This window comes from Neltuma alba, unplaced genomic scaffold (genome assembly GCF_004799145.2).
Source record: "Neltuma alba isolate B1F8T4 unplaced genomic scaffold, ASM479914v2 tig00011239_pilon, whole genome shotgun sequence".
Taxonomy (NCBI): domain Eukaryota; kingdom Viridiplantae; phylum Streptophyta; class Magnoliopsida; order Fabales; family Fabaceae; genus Neltuma; species Neltuma alba.
Genome location: NW_021635958.1, coordinates 243,669 through 254,703, shown reverse-complemented (window position 1 = coordinate 254,703; position 11,035 = coordinate 243,669). Strand labels below are relative to the sequence as shown.

The following is an 11,035-nucleotide window of genomic DNA, read 5'->3' as shown; positions in this document are numbered from 1 at the left end:
GCGAAATTTCCCTCCCCTACTCCATCGAAAGAAGAATCTGCCATCGGGATGCCTACAGTATTCAATTATAGTCGTAAAATTGAAAAATTTATGTCAATGATGAGTGAAACCAACATCCCATCCAATGACAGTACTTCAAAGAAGTATGAAATAATCTGCGACTCTGAAATACGGCATGCTTGGTTGCACGTTGCTTTTCCCATGCTCTGCTGCCCTTCGAGAATATGATCCCAGACACAACAGCATGGAACCATGTATGTTCGTATTCTAAATCAAATTCTAAATCGTACACTTTCTTTTGTTTGTAATGCTCGTGTTTTTTGCAAAATAAAATTATTCCAGGCCCATTGTGAATGATTTATAAACATCTTTTTAATTATAAATCATGGAACACAGAGTAATTATGTGACAAGTTGGGGTAGCAAGATTAAAACGTTATTTCGAGGTTGGAGTCACTGGTCCTTCTGTTTTCTTTCTTTCTTTCTTTTTTTTTTTTGGTTTTGTGGGGCTGGGGGGCGAAGAAGTCCAGTTTAACTTCAACAAGAAATTTCCAATCTTGAACCTCAATGTCGCGCAATCAATTGTACACATTTATTTATAAAATAAATCAAGCTGGACCCCAAAATAATCGACTTCTGAACACTCATTAATATCTTGATTCAAATACTGTCTCCGAAAAACCATGAGCAGGGTCCATTTTCCATTAAACGGAAGCAAGTAGCATAAAGTTATCCACCCATTTGGTGTCATCTAAAAATAAAAAATAAAAAAATGAGTGATCCACATCATGAATTCACTTGACTATCTTACAATAAATCATTACAAAAGAGAATCATTCGCAAATTGCCCAACTGCTTTTAGAATCCTTTTGACATCTTAGGTTTACTATTCCTGTAAAAAGTAACGAAAACAAACCAAAGGCCGGAATGAAATCCGCAGAACTTTCATTCAATAACAATTATAATACATGTTTACAGTTCTGATGGCCAATCACCAAGAGAAGGGGCTAGAACCTAGCAAAAATATCTCGTTCTCGACGTCTTTCACCCATTGACAAACCCGATTGCAAGCTTTTATTGCTGAGGCCTGCACATGCTCATTAATGCTCCAAAAGTTAAGAGTTCATAAAACAAGTGCAGCAAAAATTTTTATTTCTTTCAATATCAACCACCTTATATAACATGATATGTTCATCAATGGAATCACAGAAACACAGATATCTCATCGTTTGATTTGTATAACAAAATTAAATTCCAATAAGATAAACATCAATAAAGTCTCGATCAGCTGCTTGTCAATCTAGTAATCTTGAAGATGGAAACAAACATCTATTCTTAGATGGAGAAGAAACGCTATTGTTAATGTGAAATATTACTTGGTTTGCATGTTGATACCATTCAGTGATAACGGAATTCGAAAAATGAAAGCATAAATTATACCTTGTCTGCAAGGGGATCAAAGGCTGCATAAAGTTCAAAATCCTGTGTCACCCAACAGAGAAGAACTGCAACAATGAAAATGAGTCAGTAAAACTTTCTAGATGCTCAATTGAGCATGTAAACAAAATGAAACTTCATGATCCCTAGCTACAAGCACTTGCAATGTAATCCTTATCGCAGAATTGTTACTAGTTGCACAACAGAAAAATACAAAGTGAGATCAAATTGCTGAATGTTATGCCAGAAAATCCACTGTTTCTAAAGATAACCATCAACGAACTGTTTTATATACAAACAAGTGTGGAAAATGTTTTATATGCATACATGCATGTCCTAAATTAACAAGTGATATCAATGAACTGCGATAAATGTTACCATAGTTTTCATCTCTTCTAAATTGAGTTTTGTGCGGCCCAACTCCTTTATCATGCATAGATGCAAAAAGTTTCTGGTACGCCCTATACAGTCTGCAACAATGAAAGCTAGTTATACTACGAATAGAAGGGGAAAAAATTTAAAGACAAAAATGTAAAAAACTTCAAAGCACATGCATAAGAGGTGAACAGAGTCGCTGTTAAGTCTATTACCTTTTCTGCTGCCGAGGAGTGTTAATTGGAGACGAGAACTCTGAAGATACATATTGATCTAGATAAATACTGCGATATATAAAATGCCACAATCCAGCAGGACCGCCAACACCAAGATAAGGTTCCTTCAACCTTTCAAGAGACTCTGTTGGAGGCTTGTACTGGCCCAGATGAGGAGATGATTCAGAACGGGTTAAAGGGTCAACAAGCAGATCCTCAATGTGCATGCCACCATCTATCAAGGATCTCTGAACTTCACTAAGGACATTTGATTTCAAAAGGACCATTTCGATACGAATCCTGTAAATTTGCAAGAAAATTTCTAAGCCATGAAAGTCAATAGCTACATGGAGATCTGTGTCTTGCGATGCACTAATATGCTATTATCTCCCACTTCTTTCCAATTTGTTTTTCTTGTTTATGGGAGAACATTGTGTATTTCACTGTGGTTATATGTGCAAAGTTACACTGTACACCCTAATTGCAACCATATCAGTGGTCGGATTATTAACCACCATTTACCTACAATCCTTGAGATGATAAAAGGCATCTGAACTAGTGGTTAGCAACATCAAGTATGTGTCAGCCTGCCATGAAAATGCATCAACTTTGTCAATCAGGTGCCGACATAAATTGAAAACATAACAGTTAACCAAAAAAAAAAAAAACAAAGGTAAATTGTATATGGTACCCAAATCACTCACATCAAAATAATGGATATAGGCATACAAAAATGCGAAAGGATTATATCTTGGCAAGCAAACTGGAGAAAATGATTCTGATGTCCTGCAGAAAGCCCGATAAAAAATAATAAGAGAGTACACAAGCGATAAAAGCAATGAAATCTGCATCTTAACAATTAAAACCAAAGTCCAAACAATTTGCTAAGCATATTATATTGTTCAACCAACTATGAGATGCAGCCTGCAAAGAGAGACTTGCCAGTTCTACTTGCCTAAAGGATTCTGAGGACATTACAAAGTTGGCAAGTAGCAGCATATCATCTGGATGAAGAGAAGCTTTCTGAGCACCAACAAGACTGACTACCTATATTCAACCTTCTATATGTTATTGTATGTCAGGATATTATTAAAGTGAGACTAAGCAGTGAGCCAACCTTGTGCCTGCTCATTAGTATTGCAAACAAAACACCTGAATCAGCAATATCTTGCAAGATAGCGCTGGCAGCTTGCCTTGTAGCATATGCAAGAGGAAGACAAGTATAGGCATGAAGAAATGTAGCTGGATTCCTGGAACGGACGTACAAACAACACAATTTACTCCTCATATCTGAAATAATATAAGGGAAACTTGGAAAAGCTTATCACACAAACGACCATTATTTCAACCCTGACAAAAAAATACGCAGACCACCCAAAAAACAAAAACAGCTAAAACATTCCCATCTTAACACGTACTATTTTTTCTAAGTGAGCAAGCATGTAACAAAGAAACAAACCAGCTGAAAGAATGTATAAGAGAAGAGAAGACAATGTCTGTTCCTCCAAGCAGTGGTGTCATGTCAAACTTTGGATTCTTCTCAAAACATCTGTTCACTGACTTTGTCAATATAACTAACATCTGCATATCAATTTCAGGGCTGTATCATATAACCATCAGAACAAAACTTGTGCATCTAATAAAATCGTGCAACTTGAGAAACAACAGAAGCAGAAGATGGAGGCATGGTCCAGTAAGCATATCAATCCAAAACAATATTATGATAATAACTCAACTATACCTGATCATAAATAAGCTCCAATTGCCCTTTTAACGACTCATAAGGTTCTTCTGTGCAGCTGATGCAAACTAAATAAATTGGTCCTTTCACCAGAAAAACAACCTGAAACAAAATTTCAAACTAAGATTTCGCATACCAAAGTTAATTATAGCCCCCTTCCACCAGCATTAATCACAAAGATGAGCAGCTTACCAAGAAAAAGTATAGAAGATAAACAACATTCGTCACTTACCACTGAAAGTTAATTAAGAACTCAAAATATGACTTTGAATAGAATAAGTCACAAGGTCTCCAAGTTAATGCTTTAACAAAAGCCCAGCTCAAACGCAACAAAGCATGGACACAAGATAGAATGTGGACAACCGAGTACAGCAATTTCAAAATAAAATAAAAGGCACAATACTTCCAACATGCTCCAAAAAAAAAAAAAAAAGCAATATGAATGTAAAATGTTGCTTCACATTGAAAAACACAATTGAATGGTAAACAAGTGCCCAGACCTGATGCTTTCCAGCCCTCAACAATTTGACACGGTCACCCCTATAAGCAAAGAGAATATTGAAAAAAAACCCATATAAGTTGAATTCATAAAATACACAAACCAAACTGGATTATCCGTTAATGAGAAGCTATTAGGTTAAAATACAACTATGATATGGGCATCTGCATACCCGTCCTCTACAAAGGAAATTATTGCTTGCAAAGTAGCTGAAAATCCTGCAAGCTTGTGTTCATCCCCATATCTGGAAGAAAACAAAAATACACGGCACGGGATATAAGAGACCAGAGCACAATGTTTAAGGAGCAAACCAAATAGAAAGATGAACAGGTATTGAAGGAAGCCAATGACAGGGGTTTTCAAATACTACCTCGAATATATTGGTTTGCCAGAATTACTCAGAATGAAAAAATGCTTCTTCCTTTTCCTCCATGATATGGAAGCGTCATCCTGCGCTTTATTCATCAATCAAACAGAACATGGTATTACAGGAATCCTCATAAAAACTGTCCTACCATGTACAAGACAAATAGTCATTGCATCATAACAATTGACCAAAACGACTTTGAAGGGGAACGAGGGGTGTTTTATAGCACTGGCACCGCTCACTGAATAGGGCTTTGTGATCACGTATTTTAAGGTTCAACAATTGTTGTTCTTGCACTGCTGCTTCTTTTGCAGGATCGTCTTATATTTATCAAAATAATAGCTTCAAAATCCAGAACGTTGTATACTCACACGGAAGAGACGAATGCATTGAGAAGGGATTAATTTTATGTACAAACCTCAATTCAAATTAAAGACGAAGTTAATCTTCTTTATCAAACGAATTTCATAGTGCAGTAGGACAAAAAAGCTGGCACTAGGATGGACATACGAGTCGAGTCCACTCAATTGTTCTTACGAAGAACATGCAGGCAATATCTCCAACAAATTACAAGGTTCTCAAACCAACGATTAAAAAGATCAATCACATATATATTGATGATACATACCTCATCTACATGTCGTTTTGCAGATACCCAGGACGGTTGGGAATCAGAGACTTCATCGACTCTAACATCTTTCCCCGTCTCCTCAATTTCATCCGGTTCAACCACGTCGTCTCCTACCGAACCGCTAGTCGCACTGCTGCTGCCCCTTTCACCAGCATACCCACTACTGCTAGGGCTGGACAGCCCATCCAGCTCAATCTCCGAAGCGGTCCTCCCCCATACGACGTCGCGGTCTGCAGACTCCCTAGCCTCACCAATTTCATCAGCAGGAACTGAATTGCGTTGAACTTGTCCCTCCATTACAAATTGAGTGTTCTGATTGACAGACTCAAGGACAACGCCGTTTGTTTCTTGACGGGACGATGGTTCGCCACCGGAGACGGACAATGTGACCGAAGCCAATTGTTCTCCAACCGATTGAGGCTCGGGGTCGAGGTCACGGTCGGAGGCGGAAGAACCCGTATCGGAGGGCATCTGCGGCAATTTTTCGTCAGTATAGTCTGAAATCGCAATCAGGTCTTGATTCTATGATTGATGTGGAATTACTTCGCGAATTTGAAATCTTGGGCTGCCAGTCGCAGGAGCTGCTTGGCTGGCTCTGAGCGCCTCTGACCAGTAGGTGGATGCGCTCGTTGTCACTGCAGCCAGGATCCGACTTGACCCTGTCTCGCTATTCCGAAAACCCGGTAACCCAGCAGACTAATGGACCCGGGCAATGGCTTTTGGGTTTTGAGGATATGGGCATCAAGTAGCCCACAATAGCGAATGGCTTTCCATTAATTCAGTTATTTTTCTTTTTTATAAAAAAAAATATTTTCCACATTATACTACTTCCCTTCCTTAATATAAAAATTATGATATTTTAGGAAAGATAACACATATTTATTACAAATAACTAGTTTAATCAGTCTCTCTATATTAAGGATCGGAGGGAGGCAGTATGTAGTATTTGATGCGTGATGTTTTTAAAATGTTTTATTAATTTTAATTCTGAAGCGTGGATTTTTAAAAAATTTTAAAAGAATAAGTAAAATGTAGTTTCTTATAATTCCGTACTAGTAAATTTCTTAATGAACAGTTTGGGCTTTGCCCCCGTTACCACCAAAATAAAATTAATGAATTATTAAAAACTAAAATGAACTTCACTGTCATGCGAAACAAATATGAGATTTACTTGAGCCAATATTAATATCAATTATAATTATAATGATAACTCATTTTTGACCGTCTAGACAAGAGAACTCAATGTAAAGGGGTGTTTGAAAAAAAACTTTTAAAATTTATTTTCATACCTTAAAACTTTTTTCACGTATTTACTTTATATATTGTAAAATCACTTTTAAAATTATATATATAGTTTAAGTGTACCAAGAGATATATACTTAAGAATTGGGTCTTATATTTATGATCAAAATCAACTCAAGAATTGGGTTCTATATTAAGAACCGGAGGAGTATTAAATATATGTAATTTGAAAAAGTAAAAAAGAAAAAAGAGAGAAGAGATGAGGGAGGAGGGAAGAATCATGTGATGACAAAACAGTCGTGAGCTCTCAGTCAACTAAAATTGGTCTGCCTATTTTGGCCCAACATGCTTGGATAAAGCTGTTTGTCCTTCCCTTCCATGTGTCAACCAGCCTTTTTCTACAACCGTTCAACTCAACTCATCGCGTGACTCCATGCTGCATCCGCATCAGTATTTTTCCAAAAAGATAACCCCTATTTGCAGTAAAACGATGCTCTGGATGCTCATTTTGTTTTCTCCGCTATGAATTCTATAGTTGCCCGCTATCCCAAACATCAGAAAGTTGTGCACGGTTGTTATTCTCCTTAATGTGAAACATATTTAACTAATTTTATTCGATTAAAAAAAAACTAAGTTAGCTAACTACAATAAAAATGACATAATATAATAGTCATTTGTCTTAATACTCTCCTTTTCTCTCATACTTCATTAATGTTCAGGAAGTAGCACTAAAAGTAATTTGAAAAAAAATAATAAATATGAAAAATAGGTTTTAAATTTAGGACTGAGATTAATTTCGCAATTAGATCACACATTAAATATTGACGGGGAATTATTTACATTGAAAACAAAAACTAAGCAATTTGAGCTTTGAAAGACTAAGCATAGCAATATGAGGTTTGGGCTAAGTGGATACAGCCGAATAACTGGCTTTAATGGTTGTGGTATGCGCAGGAGAGAGCGTCCCAAATTCTCTCTAATGACGCGGTGAGGCGAGGAGCCGTCAAATGCTGCGTCTGAAATACTATCTTCTCTCCTATTTATAAAATTTCGTTTGTGAAATATTATCTCCTGTTTTATTTATAAGATTTTGTTTGTAAACTACAAACAAGATTTTATAATTAAGATGATAATACAACGAGGGAAAGGAGCCGTCAAATGCTGCGTTTGAAATATGTTGTTATTGCTAATTTCTGCGTCAGAAACGCAACATCCTTATCCTTATTTTCCACAAAAGGTCAAGCTTCAAATTGTACACTTAGAAAAGGGGGGGTGCTTCCTGCTTTTCCTGTTTTCAATCCACTCCATAGACTTGGAATTCCTCAGTTGAGTTGTAGTGATATTAATAATAATAACCATCAAATTTAATTCCTCCCTCATCATCATTAAATTAAAAATAGGTAATCTGAAGCTTTCAAAGGAAAAGGGGAAAAAATCAGGGAACTATTTGTGAGCAAGTTTTGATCACGGAGCGGATCCCGTTGACAACGTTGTTTTATCAAAAGGAAGGGGGGAATTAGTTATGAAGTTGTGGGAGTAGTTTTCATGTAGCGATAGGCTTTGGTCCCAGACCTAAACTCAACCACTTCAAAGCCCCAACCCCACCAATCATTGAACCACCCAGCCCACACTTTCCATTTCTTTTCTCTCTCCTGCTATCAGGGCCCCACCACCCTCCTCCTTCTCTTTCCCCATTTCAGATTTCGATTCTTCAATACCATCACTGACTCACTCCTCACAAATTCGGGTGTGTTATTTGGATCCAATCGCACCCAGAATTTCTTCACTATTTCCTCTTGGAAGCCCAGTAAAAACTCAGATTTCTAATCAATCAATACAAATATTCAAAATTAAAACCTCTTTTTCTCATCGGGAATACACTAATACTCGCCAAAAAAAAACAAAATACAAGGAGGGAAAAAAATTTTAATCTGGACTTTGTTCTTGCGCGAAGAACTAGTCCTCGAACCCGGTTTTGGCCCAAATCGCATTTCGGACCCGGCTGAGATCTCGTCCCTTCAGAGTCCTCCCAACCCCTTCGTGCACCGAGAATGAGGCCATCCTCGTCCTTGCCAGAAACTCATGAGGAGGCACCCTCCCGCCGCCTCCGTCGCATCCATCTTCACTCTCGTCGTCGTCGTCGATGCTGTCTCTCCTCCGGTTCTGTCCGTACTCCTCGCCGAGGATCTTTGACCAGTCCGGAATGTTGACCGGGAGCGACGCCGGAGTCCCGGAGGCGCGACCTCCCGGATCCGATAGCTTGGACGAAGACGATTTCCTGCCCATGCGGGAGGCGTGAACGGGCTTGCGGAACTCGGGCGAGTTGTTGCGAGTGGAGTTATAAATGTCAGACTCGTCGAATTCAAAGATGGAATCGGAAGCCATGGGTGGGGAATCTCTGTCTCTGTCCCCAGGGAGGAAACGGTAGCTTGGTCTGGCGAAGTAGCCCTTACTGGTCGCCATTTCCAATCAGAGTCACGGATTTGTTTTTGGTGCAGTCAGTTTCACCGCGCCTTCCCTCCTTCCTTCTCCGTGTGAGTGCGCGTCTGTGACTGATATGGTGATCATTAATGGCTTCCTCGTTTGTATTGCATCTTCTACTCCGGGGCTCCATTATGCTTTTATAAAGGCCGGGTGGCCTTTAAAAAATTTTATTTTATTTTTTTCAAAAGAAAAGGTTGGGTCGCATTATGGATAAGGCTCCATCTCTCTCATTCTCCGCACCTTCATCGTTGCGAAATTACCATTACACCCAAATAAATACTTCTAAAACCCCGCGAATTTTGCTTTCTGGATAATATTTTAAAATAAGCTTACTTCTTGCTTTCTTCCATTAAATTAAATTGACGTCAATTTAACAGCGTTATTCTTTGTGCCTAACGTAACGCCGTGAATTAACGTAGCTACTTCAGTTCAATTAAATTTCCGTTACTTTATAAAACGAGGAGTTTAGATGGCAGTAAAAGGTCCCAAAAAAAAAAAGGTAAATCCAATAATATAACAGAAAAGAAAGCGCATCCACTTCCCCCATTTTAACAGGGGAAGCAGGCCTTGATATTCCGTGCTTTACTATCAACGGCGGGGATATGGGACACGTGGCGGGAGATACTGAACAGTGGGAGGGGAAGGGGAGGGTAGTTCAGGCAAAGCGAATTCGTCTCTTACGAGAAAGGATTGAATAGCAATGTACAAACGAGGGCAGAAATTTGTCGCGACGCGAGGGAGGGGGGGTTCGGTTCACCTGACCTGGTTCCAGGAAAGAGGGCAAAGACGTTCCTGTTTAGACGATCGAGGAGGTGCCACGTGTAAAGATTTTATAAGAAGGACACGTGGAAACCAGCATTGACGTGGGAGGGAGGAGGTAGGAAGGCACGTGAAATAGCCCCCCCCCGCACTCGGATCTAGCGAATGATAGCCCTTCCTGACAGCTGGTCCTGGCCTGATGATATATCTGTCCTCCCAAAAGAGACACGCGATGTTATCCCCGTTTTATCGTGCTTGAATTTACCGTGCCGCCATTTCCCATGCCCCGAGTTTATGAGTTGTATTCAAGTGTTAAACGCATACGTATCATCATGCTTTGCGAAGGAAAGTAGGAAACCCATCGTTATGGCGTAAATAATTGATACCACTATTTATTTATTTATTAAGAAAACAATTTTCTGCTGGCCTTATTTTTTGATCCCCATGAAGTATGTTCTGTTTATGAGAAAACGTATATAGATAGTCTCTTTGAATTACTTTGCATTCCCACGAGTATGGAACGCTAAATATTTAGAAAAAGCTGGTGAGAAGAACAAAAATAGTGAAAGTAATGGTTGCGAGGCATATGAGTTCAGGATCCCAGGGAAGAAGAAAGTGGCAATGGAGACTAGGGTGGACTCCACAACGAATATAAAATTAATGGTTACTGAGGTTTTAGATGTCAATTTTTCCTGCCCTGAAAAACGACATTCTAAAACTAGTTTTTTGGATTTCTCTAAAACGATGTTGATGAATTTCGAAAAGGAAATAAAGAGAAGCTCCCTTAAGAAATCCACGATTCTGAACAAAACGGGGGGCAACAATGAGATTTAAGTACAGGGTAAAACATTGACAATGAGAGCAATGGAGATCGAGAAGCATCAAATAATGGATTATTCGGCTATACAATAATGACAATAATATACTCAGGGTATACGAAGAGAGAATATATGCCATACAATCAATCCCAATACAACATATTTTAATTTCATGGGCATATATCCATTTCCAGGGTGAATGGTTATCTCTGCGTATTATAAATTAAATGTTATTGGGTGATGAGTTATGGATTCGATCCGTAAGCCTGATATATCAATAGCAGGAAAAAAAAAAAAAACTAAACATGACTGAGTGTAACGAAAAAGCTAATTTTTTGTAACACAACGAACTAATGTTTTAATAATTCTTGTTGAGAGATATGTTCATATTTAGTATTTAACAGTGTTTTGAATGGAATTATCTCCCACAAGGGAATACTTGCATTTAGCCAAAAAAATAGTACTCAT

At 38.4% G+C, this 11,035-nt stretch overlaps 2 protein-coding genes across 2 annotated transcripts; both read right to left on the bottom strand.

The window, feature by feature from the left end:
- Positions 1–1,831: 1,831 nt before the first annotated feature.
- Positions 1,832–5,858, bottom strand: LOC114762670 (vacuolar fusion protein MON1 homolog). The gene is given in 13 exon segments (XM_028952209.1): positions 1,832–1,854; positions 1,857–1,906; positions 2,027–2,326; positions 2,549–2,613; positions 2,731–2,812; positions 2,982–3,073; positions 3,144–3,276; positions 3,486–3,607; positions 3,768–3,869; positions 4,268–4,307; positions 4,439–4,510; positions 4,637–4,716; positions 5,262–5,858. Coding segments are annotated over 13 exon segments (1,635 nt in total). The 5' UTR covers positions 5,736–5,858.
- Positions 5,859–8,261: 2,403 nt separating this feature from the next.
- Positions 8,262–9,087, bottom strand: LOC114762674 (uncharacterized). The gene has a single exon (XM_028952214.1). The coding sequence runs from the start codon at positions 8,967–8,969 to the stop codon at positions 8,463–8,465; it is 507 nt and encodes a 168-aa protein (XP_028808047.1). The 5' UTR covers positions 8,970–9,087; the 3' UTR covers positions 8,262–8,462.
- Positions 9,088–11,035: the final 1,948 nt, after the last annotated feature.

What these genes read in the sequence shown, in the direction of transcription:
- LOC114762674 (XM_028952214.1), bottom strand. Translation starts at nt 8,969, where the DNA reads ATGGCGACCAGTAAGGGCTACTTCGCCAGACCAAGCTACCGTTTCCTC.